This window comes from Micromys minutus (assembly GCF_963924665.1).
Source record: "Micromys minutus genome assembly, chromosome: 2".
NCBI lineage: Eukaryota > Metazoa > Chordata > Mammalia > Rodentia > Muridae > Micromys > Micromys minutus.
In genome coordinates, this window is record NC_137971.1 from 95,613,622 (window position 1) to 95,630,558 (window position 16,937).

The 16,937-nt window shown below is 52.6% G+C and overlaps 1 protein-coding gene across 2 annotated transcripts in view; it reads right to left on the reverse strand.

Moving 5' to 3' along the window:
* Positions 1 to 3,014: 3,014 nt before the first annotated feature.
* Positions 3,015 to 16,937, reverse strand: part of GDPD5 (glycerophosphodiester phosphodiesterase domain containing 5) — a 76,145-nt gene continuing 62,222 nt past the window's right edge. The window contains exons 7-18 of one of the 2 annotated variants that reach the window (XM_080913154.1): positions 15,378 to 15,476; positions 15,028 to 15,121; positions 14,522 to 14,667; positions 12,054 to 12,136; positions 10,614 to 10,764; positions 9,744 to 9,962; positions 9,115 to 9,272; positions 8,690 to 8,837; positions 7,280 to 7,362; positions 6,828 to 6,842; positions 5,031 to 5,143; positions 3,015 to 3,971 (exon numbers count right to left, since the gene is read on the reverse strand). In XM_080913154.1, the coding sequence (XP_080769280.1) occupies positions 3,823 to 3,971; positions 5,031 to 5,143; positions 6,828 to 6,842; positions 7,280 to 7,362; positions 8,690 to 8,837; positions 9,115 to 9,272; positions 9,744 to 9,962; positions 10,614 to 10,764; positions 12,054 to 12,136; positions 14,522 to 14,667; positions 15,028 to 15,121; positions 15,378 to 15,476 (1,458 nt within the window). In that variant the 3' untranslated portion in view covers positions 3,015 to 3,822. The remainder of the gene's footprint in view (positions 3,972 to 5,030; positions 5,144 to 6,827; positions 6,843 to 7,279; positions 7,363 to 8,689; positions 8,838 to 9,114; positions 9,273 to 9,743; positions 9,963 to 10,613; positions 10,765 to 12,053; positions 12,137 to 14,521; positions 14,668 to 15,027; positions 15,122 to 15,377; positions 15,477 to 16,937) is intronic. The other variant, XM_080913155.1, reaches the window with a different exon arrangement.

A 16,937-nucleotide genomic window follows, 5' to 3' on the forward strand; every position in this document is an offset into this window, starting at 1 on the left:
TTTTTTAATTTTTTAATTTTTAAAGCTCTACAAGTTGGGACCTTGGTCTCTAGGCTGGTGGTGCTATGGAGAATTCATTGAGCACCTTCCTAATGGGCTCATCTGTTAATGAATTAATACTTTGATGGCATTACTGTGAAGTGGCAGAAAGTACGAGTTGGGGTCTAGTTGGCTGGCCCTGTATTTTCTTGCTCTCTGCCTCCTGCCCACCACAGAGTATGTCATTTTGTTCTGTCACACGTTCCTGGCCACCATGGTGGTCTTCCTGGAAACAGTTAAGTTACCAAGTATTGAAAAACAAATCATCTTATTACATTGTTTTACTCTGGTATTTTGTTCCAGTGACAAAAATCTAAAAAAACTAACGCAAATCATGTATTCTGAAGCCTGGCTGAGGTTTGTCTGTGGACCCTGCTTGTGCTGACTAGTGGTTTCATGTCATCTTGACACAAGCAAAAGTCACTTGGGAAGAGAGACACTCAACTGAGAAAATGTCCCCACATAACCGGCCTGTGGACAAGCCTGTGGTACATTTTCTAAATTGGTGATTGATGTGGGAAGTCCTAGCCCACAGGGGTTGGGGGACTAGGCAGGTGGCCCTGAGTTGTATAAGAAATCAAACTGAGTAAGCCATGAGGAGCAAGCCAGTAAGCATTGTTCCTCCATGATCTCTGCTTCAGTTCCTGCCTTGAAGAACTGACTCTCGAGAGTTGCCCTCTGACCTCCACATCTGTACTGTGACAGACAGACAGACACAAACACATCGTAAAAATTATGAAAGGGGGTGAGTGGCTTGGGGACCTCTGAACTTGGGGGGGGCTGAGGGTTCACAGAGGGCTTGCAGGAGATAGGGGGTCATCTGGACAGGGAAGACAAGAGAGGGAGTGAGGTACAGGAGTGTCCAGAAGGTGAAAAGTTCCTTTTGTTTCTCTGTAAAGTGGGCAGTGAGGTGTCCTCTGTAGTCAAGGGGATCTACTGGGGGCATTAGTAGGCCAGGGTTTGCAGGAACCCCTAAACTAGGGAAGACAAGCCAAGGCGCAGCATGGGCTGTCATTGTTTGGTGACAGGGAGCTGGCCTGACCATCTGAGGACAGGACAGGATTGCAGAATCAGGTTCTGATAGTGGGATGCAGCTAGCGATTCTGAGTGGGACCCTAAGTTCTGCACCCTTCTTTATCCCCCTCCCTAAGATTGCAAACCAATCTTCTGGTCTCAGGTACACCAGCGTGGTCAGGACACCCTGTCTAGTTGGCCCAGGAGAGTTGACTGGACAGGGAGAGGGTTCCAAGAAAATGTGTCATCTTTTCTGATTGGCTTTCCACAGGCTAGACAGTAGCCGTGAAGTCATATGGGCAGGACTGTGCACCCTTCCCAACCTTACAGATCAGGTTTGATGCTACCTGTGTCCGGGGTCAAGCAGGGATGATCTCTGCCACAGAAGATCAGTAGTGAGGGAAATGGTGGGTAAACCCCGACCCCAGACTCTCAAGGGACTGTGTAGAGAGTTTGAGTTTGGAAGGGGCTCATTTCCTTCCTCCCGAGAAAGTGACACCAAGTCTCTCATATATCCAGAATTCAATCTAGAACACCCACATTTGGAGATGAGACAGTACATTGTCTCCTCAGTAGCAAGGACAGCATTTACCCAGTGCAAGCTGGGACAGGGGTTCAGCCTTCTTCCTTTCAGGGTACACTCAAGACCACACAGATGTGGGCAGAGCCTCAAGATTTACAGGCTTTCCCTGTTTTCCACTGCTGACCCTGCCCACAGAGGGGACAAGGGCAGAGCTGGGAGCACTGACAGGTGGGAGGGGACTGGGATTCCTGATCTTCCCCAGGCTGTGTCTGACTTCCAGCCCAGGTACCCTTTCTCATGCTAAGCAGAGGGTATGAGTCTGTCTCAGCCAGACACACAGCCAAACCTCACCAAGGTGAAGAGGCATCCTGACACTCAGGACTGCTCTTCCTGTCACCACGAAGGACCCCCCCCCAGCCCAGTCTTGGATCAGAACCTCCGCTCTGCGGTGCCATTCCCAAATGGTTACAAAAGGCACGTGCAGGCTGGGTGTGAGTCCCGGCCTCCCTCCCTTCCCTCTCAGTAGAATCAAAGGGTTTTTGTTTTGTTTTGTTGTTTTGCTTTTTATTAAGAGCCAGGTATGATGGAGCACATCCCAACACTAGGGAGTCAGAGGAAGACGGATCTCTGTTCGAGGCTAGTCTGGTCTACATAATGAATTCCAGGACAGCCTGGGCTACATAGAGAGTCCCTGACTCAAAACATACGTTATTTTACGTAGATGAGTGTTTCACTTGTTCTGTGTCTGTAGCACGTGTGTGCAATGAAGGCCAGTTACAGACAGTTGTGACTGTTCTGGCCTTGGGTATTGAAACCCTGATTCTTAACTGCTGAGCCATCTCTCCATCCCACTGGACTTCATTCTTTTAGAAAGACATTTTGGGGATTGGGGGGATGGCTTAGTGGTTAAAAGCACCGACTGCTGTTCTAGAGGACCTAGGTTCGGTTCCTAGCACCTCTATCACGTGGCTCACCACTGCTTGTAACTTCGGCTCCAGGAGCTCCAACATACTCTTCTAGACTCTGATGGTGCCCCCGTGCAAGTGGTACGAACACATACACACTAATGCATACTTTTTAAAATTAAAAAAAAAAAAGATAACTTTTAAAAAGCATGTGCCACCCACCCCACCCCAAAGACATTTTTAAGCATAAGAATTAAGAATGTGGATGTAGGCTTCTCAATGAGTAGCCCTGGCTTTGCCTATGTGACTTTGGAACGTCACTTTGGCGTCCTGCCCCCTTTAATGCAAGGGTGTTCATTGGTTTTACAACCCACGGGCCGCTGAAGTCCTGGCATCAAGGGAGGGGCTCACATCCAGTCGTTTTCACTTCCATCTGTGAAATGGCTCTTCCTCAGACCTGGGGCCAACACCTAACCCAACCCCAGCATGCCCGGGTCACCAAGCTGCCACTGACAACTCAGAGACAACAAACATCAAGATGGCAGATTTAATCGTTTTTGCCCTTAGGTTCCTTCTTCTATAGGCAACGTTGGCCAGAGGCCCATGCTTGACTGAGCCTAGCGCGCCCGCTTTGCCCAGGTGGCCCATTGCCCTGTAGTCACTGAGGTCATATTAGTCTGTCGTTCACCTGGTACTCAAGGCTTCTTCTGCCCCAGAGACCTGCTGGACAGTTGGGTGCAAGGCAAAACAGCCCTGAGCTTGTGGGTATAGTCATCTGTAGCTGCTTCTCAGGGACAGAGAGGCCAGTGGTGGAGGGAAGCTGGTTGGGAGGAGTATGTCTCCACCACAGTCACTGGTTTCTCCTGAGATGAACTTCCTTGTGCTTTGAGATGGGTACCAAGAGTAGAGCCCCCAGGCAGGGGCGAGAACGGTTAGTCATCTCATAGCGCAGACAGATAAATAAGAGAGGTGTGGGCACAGGGAGACATCTACGTCCTCCTCTTGCACGGGGCACATGGCACTGCCCAGTGACTCACCAAACCTTCCAGGCTGGGAGGCTAAGGATGACTTTAAGGGTGGAGACCAGGCCCTCACTTCTTCGATGAAAAGCCCCAGGCCTGCAGGGGCATCTGAGAGGCTGGAGTCCTGGTCCAGCTGAGCCTCAGTGGAGAGGTTCCCCTTGGTCCCCCCCAACTCATGCAAGGCTGGAACAAAGGAGCTTGGAGCACACAAGTAGGCTGAGAAGCCAGCTCCCAGGCACTCCGGGTGCAGTTTCTCTCCTCAGTCCTTCCTCTCTTCTAGATTCTACCTTGGGTACAAGCTGGGCACGCAGATCTTCAGCTAATGCCCACCCTGCTCTGTGAAGGTCTTAGCACGACTACCAGCACTTCGAGAGCCCATGGGGGTGGCTGTGCTGTTGGCGTAGGTGTCGTAACTGCTGTCTGAGCATACGGAGAGCTCATCAGAGACTTCCACACCATCACTGATCTCTGTTGGACCAGAGGAGACAGAAAGTGAGTGAAGAAAATCAACTCTCAGGACAGGAGACAGGCAGAGGAAAAGGAAGGTGTTTAGAGACAGATGTAACCACTGGTTACATAGTCATCACTGCGCCTGTGGGCACTGTGCCTGGCGTTCAGGGGCCTCCTCTGTCCCTCCCAGGCCTCTGGCCCCTGGAACTCTTGTTGCAGAGAACTAATGCATTCTCAGGTGCTTATTACCCAGCATTTGCACAGGTTGGCTTCTCTCTGCAGAGTGTCTGTCTTTTCTCACCAGCAACAGCTCTTCCTAAAATCTGGCTCAAGCCTCTGCATCCCTGGTCTGTTAGCCTACTAGACATCTGGATTCCCCGGGCGAGGCTGGGGCCTCCTATTTCAACCCAGCCTGGTTCACCCAGCTCTCTCACAGTCTACAAGGATGGGGGCCTGAACAGAGCCCCTTAAGGACACCTGTATCCTAGTGTTTGGGGGATGGACTTGGCAGAGCAAGGTTCAGGAAGGTGATTGTGTGGCATGCTGCTTGGCTCCTTGTCCCAGACAAGCAGCACAGCCTTGGGGCATACCTGTTTCCACAGGAGCACACTTCCAATCTATTCCCTCCAGCAGTCCTCCACACCCCAGCTACATCACCACCCCAGACTTTCCTTGCTGCCCCAAGGGAGCTCTGAGCACACTTTCTGACTCACTTCTTCTTTGTGGAGCTGCAGTGACACCCAGTTTTATACAAGTCTTTACAGCTGCCTTCATAGACTGGGAATGTCAGCAGGGACTGAAAAGAGCACAGTTGTCACTTGTGGAAGTCATGTGTGAACCAAGGAAAGGCGCTGGGCCTTCAAACAGACACCCTACCCCACATTATAGCTTGTCACGTTGGTTCACCAACCAAAGGCTAACACTGAGCCCCAGGATCTGGGGTTGTGTGGTGTGGACACACACGTGTTTCTGTCCCTCAGCATGTGTGTGGGTGTGAACCTAGAGAGAGGATAACGTCCACCTGTCCTAGTATGTTACATGTGTGACCCCTAATCCAGGGCCCGCACAGGCTGTCACCTGAGAAGATGAGTTTCTCTTTCATGATGCTGACATCGCGGCTGGTCCGGCGTACAGCGGCACTCAGCATGATCTGTTCTGGGTTGTAACTCCGAATACCACCCAGGCGCCACCTGCAGAGACGGCCCAGTGGGCATTAGGTCATTCTCAGCCTCCCAGGAGCAGAGACCCTGCGCATTTCCAGAGCCTCTCCTGATGTGGCCTGAGAGATGATACAAATGGGAAAACTGAGGCCCAAAGTCTACTGAACTCTAGCTTTGGCTCTCCTGCCTCTCTCCCCCACCCTGGCCCTGAAAGACAGTTTTATGTTATGCCCTGGTTCTCTTTGGATGGGACAGACAGTCTTGGGAGGAAGGAGCTTGGCAGATATGACTCTGATGATCTCTTATAAACCAGAAGGGGCCAAAGCGGTCAGTGATGGTGAGGTTTTGCTTAGGACTGGTCCTTACAGGTCCCCAGACAAAGATGTTAGAGGAACATGGTTTAAAGTTATCTGTTTAGAAATAAGCACCCCTGATTCCCCAGGAAATGGAACCCTGATAGGTGGCTGGAGGCAGCTAAGACTCTGTATAAAGCTCCCTGTGGGGTTGTAGATGGGGCTGACACAGCAGAAATGGACAGACAGGGTAGTAGGACAGGCAGACAGTGGGGGAAGGAGGAGGCTGGAGGGTAAGTCACTGTGCCTTGGCTGGGCCAGTGTTTTGCTAATTCTTAAGGTCAGTGTTTGTTCCCCTGGCTCCTTGGCCAGCCCCCAGAGGATGTTGTGAGGTTAGGCAAGTGTTTGTTGAGTTAATGAATGAACGGATGAGGCCCACAGAGAAAGTATCTTTCTCCTGGCTCATCTCCACGGCCCCTCTCCTCTCTCTGGCTATTCCTGACGCTCCTGCTGGGGTTGTGTCTGTTGGTTCTGTACCACACGGGCTGCCCCCGTGGACTCTGCAGGTGGAAAGAGAATGCACGAGCTAAACTTCCTGTCAAGAGCTCAGTCCCATAGTTCTGTTAGACTCAGACCTGGGAGCTGGGTAGCAAAGCTGCCTGACCCAACAGGTCTTTAGATACCTGACCATCCCTAATACTAAGGCCTCATCTTAGAAATTAATGTTAGAACCCACTGGGGGGAAGTATCAGGCCAGGGTCTCTACAGCTAGGCACTTCTGGGTCAGGAAAGCCACCGGGGATTGAGGGGTGGGATTGGTCTCCCCAGGGGAAAGGAGAAAGGAGTGGGGGTATGGATCATAGATAGCAAAAAGAAAAGGTTGTGGGAGAGATACAGAGAAACAGCATGAACCACTGGAAAGGAAGTCCCAAGAGGCAGAAGCCAATGGAGGAGGAGAGAAACAGAAACTTGGGCTTTGCACTGGTCAGGTGGCAAAGCCTCCCCTCCCCGCAATGCTGGACTTGGGGATGTGAGAACCCTCTCCCCAGGGGAGACACTCAGGTGGAGGGAAACCGGGTCAACTTTCAACTACCAAGAAAACATTGGTCTATACCTGCAGACACTGCAGCTGGGACCAAAAAGTACAGCACACATAGCCAGACAGGAAGAAGACATCCCAGCACCCAGGAGGCTGAGGCAGGAGGATCAAAGGTTTGGAGGTACATGGGCTACATGGTGAGACTTTGTCTCAAAGGAAAAAAAGGAAAGAAAAAGAAAGAGTGGAAGGAAGGTGGAGAAGGGCCCGTGCTTCAGGCAGAGACGGGCAAGGGTGACCCAGGCTCAGGGCTCTGATGCACAGACCTGGAAAGGGAGTGGCCAGAAGGGGAGAGAGGAGCAGGAGGGGAGCACACCAGAATTACCTGATCAAGTGATAGCTGTGAGATGCCAGAGTGCAGCAGAGAGGGGGAGGGGAGAGAGGAGGGACATGCGCCATCAGAGCAGGATGGGACAGAGAGAGAACGTCAGTCAAGAGCCAACCCCAGCCCCTTGGTTCCTGGTTGCCTAGGGCCCCAGGCTGGCCCAACATCTTCCCCTCCCCGGACCACCCATCCCACCCACGGCAGCCTCATGCCTGCTGTCTTAAGGGGTGCAAGGGGTCTCAGCCGGCAGAGTGAACCCGTGTGCCGGCTCACAGTGGGCAGAGTGGCCACAGAGTGGGCAACATCCACCAGATACCACACAGCAGATCAGAGCAAGGTTTGGCTCTGAGCCCTGGGCTGGGAGCTCATTCTAGAGGCCGTCCGGCTTCTGCTGAGGGTGGAGCTGGGCCTGCTGGGGTAGGCAGGTTTTGGAGGTCTTGGGGTCTACTCACTTCTGGAGCACAAAGATGCCGATGATGAGGCTGAAGGAGATCAGGTCGGCGGTGACCCACATGAGGCAGTACTCGTCTGGGGGCTGTGGAGAGATGACCCAAGACCAGCTTCCAGTCAGGGCTCATCTATAACGAGGGGCCACAGGCTGGGGGCCTCTTACAAGGATGGGCAAGGGAGGCGCTTGAGGCTCCTCACTTTTATTTTGCAGGAGTAGACTCTGGGCATGGTGGGCTGGTGTGTGTGTATGTGTGTGAGTATGCGTGTGTGTATGTGTGTATGTATGTGTGTATGCAAACATGTATATGCATTTGTGTGTATGTATGAGTGTGTGTATGTGTGTGTATGTGTATATATGTATGTATGTGCGTTCGTATGTGTGTGTTTGTGTGTATGTGTGTGTATGTATGTATGTGTGTATGTGTATGTGTATGTATGTGTGTGTATGTGTGTGTATTTAGGGCAGAGGTGGTATATTGAAATTCAAGTGTGGAGAAGCTTATGGAAGCTCAAGGCAAGCACCAAATGATGAAGCATGTCATGTAAAACACCATGTGGCAAGGAGACAGTCATATGGCCCTACAATTAGGTATGGGGCACCTGTGTGAGGCAGTGGGACATTGATCACAAGGCCTGGGGGAAGACAAAACCCCCATATATGTAGCCTCAGTATCCTTAGACTAACGGGGTGCACTTTTTTCTCTCCATCAAGTCCCGGGCCTGAACACTACAGTCTGCACACTCCTGCTTCTGCGTGTTTCTTATTCTTACTCACGTCCTTAGGGGAGGTATTTAAGGACCGTGGGCAGACGGAAGCTGAAAAGCAGGTTCTTTCAGGGCCGGCAGGGGTCATGATAAGTTGCATGAGTCTAAAACTCACAGCCCAGGCCTTCATGATGCCAGTCTTCCTCTGGCCTTGCCCACGTCTCTCTTCAGTGACACCATCGGTAACTTAGCTCTAACTTACCAACACTGCAACCCTCTTAGCTATGAAGCCTTCCACAGGGGGCAGGAATGGGAGCTCAGCTGCCCTCAGGTGCTTCAAGATTGACCCCCACACACAGCCCTCTGAGTAGACTTGCCCTGTCTGTCAGCATCTTTCTGGAACAACTTTCACTTTAAAACCAAATCTAAGGAGTAGCCGGTGACCCAGGAAACTGTTAGAATCCCAGGCAATGTGATCTTTCCTGTGGGTCAGGCCCAGGGTCCCCAGTACTTCAATGCAGTCCCCAGAGGCTGTGGCAATTCTATTCTGTCTTAGGCCTACTTCCCCCCGCCCGCCCCCCCCCCCCCCCCCGCCAACACACACACCATGGATGCCGCCAACCCCTGATGGATTCTCTCCGGGGAGAACCTGACGGCTCACCTCATCATGCTCTAGATGTCCTTGGGCCTCACAATCTCCAACTTACCATGATCCAGAGTGGAGAAGGCACCCGAGAAAGGGTGTGGGAGTTGTCGGAAGTGACAGAGGGGACCCCGGCACACCACAGCAGGGAGAAGAGCCACGGTGCATTGACAGTGTAGAGGTTTACACTCAGGTTCCAGGATGCATAGTCCCTGGGCAGGGGACAGAAGTCTTTAGCTGCTTTGCTGTGGGAAGCAGGAGGAGCACCCCCTGATAGCCAGACACCTTCATAGCCACCCCAGGAAGAAAGTGTGTTTGTGTCCACACTCACAGGTATGCACAGCTCTGCTTAGTGTGTCCCATCTCATTTCCAAACCCTGCGTGCCCAGGCTCCCTGTATGTTCTCCCTGTGCTAAGTGGAGGGTTGAGCTGGGGGATACACCGTCCCTCTCTCCTCCAGGGCCGCCTTGGGTGGTGTAGGGCAGGCACCTGAGCTCCTGGTGGGACACCTGAGTGTAGCGGAGGTTCAGCTTCTGGATGTGACTTTTCCGTAGGCTGGCGATGGCTTCTTTAGACCCAGATGTTTGCTGGAAGCCGGGAGCCATCTTCCATACCAAAGGCCTCTGCCTGTTAGATAGCCACATGACCTGCCGGCAGGAGACAGGGTGGTCAGGCTGGTCAGACTCTCATCTCCAGATTCAGGGAGAGGGTTCTAGCTCTCCTAGACCCTTTAAGGGTCAAAAGGGGGCATGTCTGTAGCAGTGGAGCCCACAGTGAACAACTTGGACAGCTTGCCTGCTCAAGACAAGATGGACAAGCCCACACTCCCCTCCTCTGGCCACAGTCAATAGCACCCAGAGAACTGTGTGTCACAGATTGGTATCAGGTTCCCAAATGGTCACACCACAGTGATATGGGCCAGGTCCCACTCAGGTAACCAGAGCACATGGGCCACCACCCTCCTCTGAGAGATCCGAAGGATCTGTTGTGCCCACAATGGGCCAGTCAGGAAAACGAGGTGCACACAGCCCTGCCTCAGCCACAGGGAAATGGAAATCTGGAGAAGGGACCAGGTCTTGATGCAGGGGGCTAGGCCGGGGTGCTCCACTGGCCCTCACCTGGTGCTGTGGGAAACCTGAACGGAGGACGGCCTCCAGCGTGATGTTGAGGAAGTTGCTGTGGTATGGGTGACCATGGGGTGGGTCCCAGAGGTTGAGCAGCAGGGTGGCATTGCCTTTGGCTAGCTCCAGGAGCTCTGCCAGGCTGCAGATGGACTGGTTCTGAACCTCCCTGTGGTCGGAGGGTGACAGGGAACTGGCCGTCCAGAAGGGGTCAGTCTGGCAGAAACAGGGACATACATGCTATCATTAGGTCTTTGGAGCTTTCAACCCAAACGCCTTCCCGGCAATGGGGCAGAAAAACCCAGGGCTGCCATTGACTGTGAATATGTCGGACAATTAATCACTGGGGTCCAGCTGGGGTCTTAGGAGTGTCTAACATTTATTTGCCTCTATGCCTCCCTCCCGCCCCATCCCCCACTCTTGCTTCTCAAGTGAATCTTTTGCTTAGAGTCTGCCCAGAGTGGCTTTGAGTCTTTTCTGTAGTCAAAGATGGCCTTAAACTCCTGTTTCTCTATCTCCATCTCAATTGCTGGGACCATGCTACCCCACTAGGTTTTTGTGGTAGGAAATGATCCCAGGGCTTGGTACCTGCTAGGGGAGCACTCTGCCATCGGAGCTACATCCCCAGTCCCGTATCTACAGCTTCAACCAGCCTGTTAAGGACCGGCATCCTCGAGAGGGAAAGCCAATCAGCAGAGACCCCCAAACAAGCAGTGACAGCTACGGGGTCCAGATGGTGCAAGAGCCCAGAGGGGGTCACTGGCTAGCTAGCCTAGTTAGGGCCATCTGAGCTGAAGGCCACCTGCCTCCTTCTTTAGGAGCCTTCAGTGTCTCCCATGCCTAGGGCAGGCCCAGGTACAGGCAAACCTTGAGGAACCACTGGCCGGCATTGAGCTTCTGCAGGGCAGTCCAATTGAGCATGGCAGCAGGCCTTCGGGCAAGCTCCGGAAACACGTGCTCCACATTGGTGGTCCGCCTCAGCGTCTTGTCATGCATGAGGAAGGGCACACCATCCAGGCTGCAGGAGAGGACCATTGTCACCATCCACTCAGAGATATCACCTGCCCCCCCCCCCCATGGCCAATCTCCCTGTTCCCATCACACAGACTCTACAGACTCCTCCCTGGGCCAGTGGGGACCTCAAAGGGTTCAAGGAACAAGTCCTTGGCTCTCTAGGGAGGTCAAGTGGGGAAGACAGCTGGGGAGGGAAGGACTGGGGAAAGTGGCTCTGGGCACTTAGCAATGATAGAAGGCAAGTACTGCTTTGCTTGACAATGGGGAAACTGAGGCCAAGCAGGAAGCAATTGGCTCAAGGTCCATGGCCACTAATGGTGGAACCTGGCCTCAAACCAAGTCCTTGAAATGCCACATGGGTAACAGTGCCAGCACAGGCCCCGTAGACAAAGTCCACAGACTTCCCTGGTCCTTATCAACCCACCAGGGCTGGTCACAGCTCAGCTCCTTAGTGAAGAATAATAAAGGACTCCCTCGCTCCCTGTCCCTCAAGGTATTTCATCAGCTCCTACAGAGCGCTGTGGGCCATATAATCTATACTGTCTACACCAGGAGGGGTGACCTCACATGGTGGACATTGTACACCCTATGGGGTAGTATTTGGGAGCCCTGCCTTCTCTCCTCCTCGGGGAACTTTTGATAGGTTGGGATGGGTTCCCCCGCCGACATTCACGCTCACACATATGCTGTATCTATAGATGGAAGTGTGCACCTCACTTCCATATGGTCTGTATCTATAGATGGAAGTGTACACCTCACTTCCATATGATTTTTAATTTGAAGTTTTGTTGGTGTTGTTGCTTTTGTTTTGAGATGGGGTTTTTCTGTGTAGCCTTGGCTGTCCGGGAACTCACTCCGTAGACCAAGCTGGCCTCGAACTCACAGAGATCTGCCTGCCTCTGTCTCCGGGGTGCTGGGATTAAAGGCGTGTGCCACCACCGCCTGGCTGCTGACATGCAGCCGTCACTGTTTCTCTCCGTACCTTGCCGGCTTCACTTAGCGCTCTACCCGGCAGAGACTCACAGATGTCATTTTCTTTCCAGTGTGTCTGGCAGGGTTCTAGGGCCCCTATGCCTAAACCCTGCCCGAACAAGTCTGTTCTCTCTAATCTGGAGTCTGGCACAAGCCTCGTTTGCACTAGAAGGGTGCCTGGCCTGATGTGGACTGTCCAAGCCTTCATCCCCGCTCCCATCACCGAGGACAGGGCAGGAGGTTTTATGAGGGGACCTAGATGCAGAGGTGGGGTGAGGTTGGGGATGGGGAATGGCCATCACCCTTCTCCGCCATGCCAACCTGATGGTGATGTCGGCTTGCAGCCCATACAGGTTCTGCTCCAGGGCCTTCCGGAAGGACATCAGCGTGTGTTCTGGAGCCAGCTGGAGAGGAAGGGCTGGTGAGGCAGAGCTAGGGTTTGGCTGATGACCCTTCCCCAGCCAGTGGGAGGTCTGCCTCTCATTCTGGCTCCTTTGTGGAGTTGCTATGGGAACCCGGGAACCCACACAGCTGCTTCAAGGTTCCTTTTTTTTTTTTTAATTTGTTATGATATGTATACCTCCCAGAGGTTTGGTGGGGAAGGGTGTGCTGAGTATGGACACCCGACACAGCTAGGACTTGGAAAGAAATAACTAACCACATTGCCCTTGCTGCATTATAGGTGCTGAGCAAGACTCTGGAAGCAAATGGCCTTTTCCACAGGCCTGTGGCCCTGTGGTAGCCTTAGGCAGAGACGGAGTACTTAGTCTCTTCTGGGTTAATCTCAGAGCCCAGTCCTGGAAGGGGAGGAGAGAGGATGGGGTTGCTGTGTTATGATGAGTTTCATCTATACAGCAATGATAATGTTCTCTCCATCGCTACACTGGTACACGGACTAAAATTCATGCCCGACACCCAACTTAAGTTTGCAACCCTATAGCAGATCATCACCAAGAAGGTCGGTCCCAGCCATTGTGCTGCATGGCCCTGTCTTGAAACCCTGGGTGAAGCTTCCTTCCTAGGGACCCACCTCCTCTTCTAACCTTCGGGGATTTGGAATCACTGTTCTCTGCAGGTCTTGAGCTGGGCAGTGAGCTTCCTATGGTGTGGCGCAGAGTAAATTGCCATCCCTCTTTCTACCACTAGAGGGCAGCACCAAACCAGAGATTGGATTTAGACCAGGCGACTCCAAAGGCTGCCGGTCATTTGAGAAGACCTCAGGAACACACCCTTGGTGACCCAGGATACAGTCATTCACAGTGACACAGAGAGCACGCTGGCTGCCCCCCCAACAGCACTAAAACATTTGTAATTTGCTTGTTTGTTTGTTGTTTAAAGTTCACCTTACAGAAGTAGAGAGCAAAATAGTGACCAACAGAGGCTGGGAATGGGAGGGCTGGTTACCAGGTAGAAATGATGGGTAATGTGAACGGGTTCTATCCACTGTGATAGTGTGGCTGTGGTAAATGACAACTTCCTGTGTATTCTGAAACAAGGAGAGGTCTCTGGATGTTCCTAACACGAGCAAACGGTGTGTGAGGCGACAGGTGAATCTGGTGTGAGGACAATTGAGAACTACACTGTGACCTGCAGAAAGGCACCATTACCCCACATCAGGTTAAAAACAGACATAAAATGAACACCACGACCAGGCATGGTGGCACACACCCGTGACCTTAACACGCAGGAGGATGGGACAGATGGTTTGTGAGACCCTGCCTCAAAAACGGGACAGCAATGAGGAAGCTGCCACAAGACGGAGCAGCCGGACACACAGCGTGGGAGGCTGTCTAGAGATAGACAAGTAGCACACAGGAGACGTGGGGGTGGGGGGCTGTCACAGATGAAATGGCACTCAGGGGACGTATGTCAAGCAGATGGGCTACGTGATGTCATTTGGATCATGATTTTAAAAGTCTGCACTACGAAAAGATATTTTTGGAGACAAAGGAAAAATAGCTATGTTAATAGGTCATATTAAATAATTATTCATTTGGGGGCTGGAGAGGTGGTTCTGGCTGCTCTTCCAGAAGACCTGGGTTTGATTCCTGACGCCTGCACGGCGGCTCACAACCATCTATAGCCCATCCAGTTCCAGGGGATCTGACGCCCTCTTCTGGCCTCCAGGGTATCAGGCAAAGCAACCATACAGAGAAGTGAAAATAAGGCCTGGAGAGATGGCTCAGTGGTTAGAGCACTGACTGCTCTTCCAGAGGTTCTGAGTTCAATTCCCAGCAACCACATGGTGGCTCACAGCCATCTGTAATGGGATCTGATCTCCTCTTCTGGTGTGTCTGAAGACAGCTACAGTGGACTCACATACATGAAATAAATCTTTTTTAAAAAGTGAAAATAGTTTTATACACTGTCAGTTTTGTGTTATAATTATCACTGTGTATCTGTGTGTGTGTGTGTGTGTGTGTGTGTGCATTGTACATGCTTCAGTGCACACGCAGAACTCACAGGAGATTCTCTCCTTTCTGTCAGTTGCAGGGATTAAACTCAGTGCCAGGCTTTCATGGCAAATGTTTTCCCCGCAGAGCCATCTCTCAGCCTCTTGTTTGTTTTTAAGTCCTTACATTCTGGGAGTGGCGGCATCTGCCTGTAATCCCGGCATCCGGGAGGCCGAGGCAGGAAGGCCGGTGGGAGTTTAAACCCCAGCTAGTCTCAAGCAGATCAAACTAAAGCAGGCAGTCCTTCTGGGCTGGCACTCCACCTATCACATTCATTTCCCACAGGCTCCACCCTGCAGCAGCTGTTGCCCCGTTCCACCCTCTGTGGGTACTTACCATGGGAGCCCCTCGGTGGCCGATGAGGGCAGGTTTGGGGCCCAGGTCTTTTTTCTCCATGATGCAGGGAGAGGAGATGGTGAGAGGGATCAGGTAGAAGATGAAGACCACGGCGAAGAAGGTACAAAGGACAGTGAGCTGGGAGGCTGCAGACATGGGCAGTAGGAACGGCTGAGCCACCGTGTGTCTCTCACCAGACCCACCCATACCCGGCCAGCCAGACTGGAACCAGAACTTGGTGCTCTGTGGCACGGTCTTCGCGCTAACAGGAAGTGAACCCCACTTATAACTTATGACCACGTGCACGTGAAGATATAGGGAACCAGGGCAAGAATTCAGAGCAGCCTTTGGTAGCATCTACGAATGGCCTGGAGCCAGCCCACGATGCTGAACACAAGGGGCTTCTCAGACCCAGACCACCCAAGTAGAGTCCCAGTGGGGACAGTCTGAGCTGGCCTTGGTATTCAGCGGTCAGGACGGGTGAGCCCTCTCTAGGGGATACTCACAAGACCGCTCTGCACGAGCGAACTGTCCGGCGACGATCCAGGAGAGCGCAGTAATGGCCACCAGGGCCCCTATGTGCAGGAAGGGCGCTGTACCCTGAGAGTGAAGAGAAGCAGAAGGGACCAGGGACTCAAAGGCAGGTCCAGACCCTCAGGTCACCAGCTGACCAGCTCTACCTACAAGACAGGCCATCCTGTGTCCATTTGCGGGCTGAGGACACTGGGAAGCCTGCTATGCAGACCCCTGCTCTGTTCCTCTGTGCCTTGGTGTAGAGAAACAGGAGTGACAAAAGCTTGGATGTTGCGAGGGTCCTGGGGAGGCAGTGTCCCTGTCCCTAGCCCACTGCACTCACCTGCAGGGAGATCAGCAGCACCTCCCACTCATCTTCCCACAGCTGGGCCACGGCAGACATGGCCACCACCGTGGAGGCCAGGATGACCACTAGCCCCATCTGGAGAGGAAAGTACCGGACAGAGGGTCAGGGCGAGAATGTGGGGAACCCCTGTCTGGGACACGACAATGAGGAGAAAGAAAGGCTGGGCGTGGCAGTGCAGCACCTTTAATCCCAGCACTTGGGAGGCACAGGCTGGTGGATCTCCGTGAGTTCAAGGCCAGCCTGGTCTACAGAGTGAGTTCCAGGAAGGTCATGGCTGCACAGAGAAACCCTGTCTCAAAACAAAGCAAAAGCAAAAAAAAAAAAAAGAAAAAAAAAAAAAAAAAAAAAGAGGAGGAGGAAGAGGAGCACACAGCAGGAAGAGGAGGGAAGACAGCCTGGGATGATGAGAGGCCAGCCAGAGGCAGAGGCAGGAAAGACAGGCAGGTCCCAGGGGAAAGGCTGAGACAGGAGGAGAGGAGAGTGGAAAACAAGAGCCTTGACCAGGGTGATCTGTGCAGTGGGAGGGGGCTGGGCTCACACTAGGGGGTACTCGAGCAAGAGCCCACTCACAGCGTTGTCTGCCAAACTGGCTGCCTAGGTCTCCTGCATTTGGCTGCCTTTCTCTCGACATCAGGTCTCACGGAGCCTTGAACTCCTGATCCCTCGGCTGCCACCCTGCTGCTAGGATGACAGATGTGCCACGCTGGGGATTAAACCCAGGGTCTTGTCGTACTAGACAGACACTACCAACTGAGCTACACCCCCAGCCCAGCTTCTAATACATTCCGCTGAAGTGTGGGGTACAGCTGTCCTGACCATCGAGGTACCTTCAGGGACAGAGATCTGTGGCAACCGGCACCGAAGCCCCAGACTAAGTAAGACTAAGCTGGGGTTCCCTGCTTCATTCCTCTCTGAAGCCCTAAAATTCATGGTCTGGGCTCCTCCTCCCAAAGGCCCCTTTGTGCGGTTATGAGACAGGGGGGGGGGGGAGCGGGGACTCCGAGAAGCTCTTTCTGAAGACATCTTATCACAATGGAGGCCAGCAGTGGAAGTCCTTGCAATAAAACTGATTCCCTATAATCCTAATACAATTAAAATTTCATCACAGTTTTACAGTCGCTGCCGTGGGACCCATCGCACTTGCTAGCGTTACTGAAATGTTCAGGAAGGGACTCTTCCCCAGGGTGTCACTCAGCTACCTTCATAGCACAATCTTGCGACACTGTGACCCAAACCTAACCTGGGGGGAGCCATCCCGAGGCCTGGGGTAGACTTGAAGTTATCCTTGGCATTTCTGTCATTCTGGGCTTATGGCTCATGATGGCAAGGGAAGAACGCACTCATTCATTCATTCATTCATTCATTCATTCATTCATTTTTGCCTATATGCTGAGACCTAAGGAGAGTTGGAATCCAGACCTGAAGATTGGTTAGCCTCTTGGCAAATGCCTAGTACTTAGCCTTGGGTCTCTTACACTTGAGTGACACCCCTGGGTGGAACCTTGTTGCACTGGAGGAGGGTCATGCCTTCAGGGA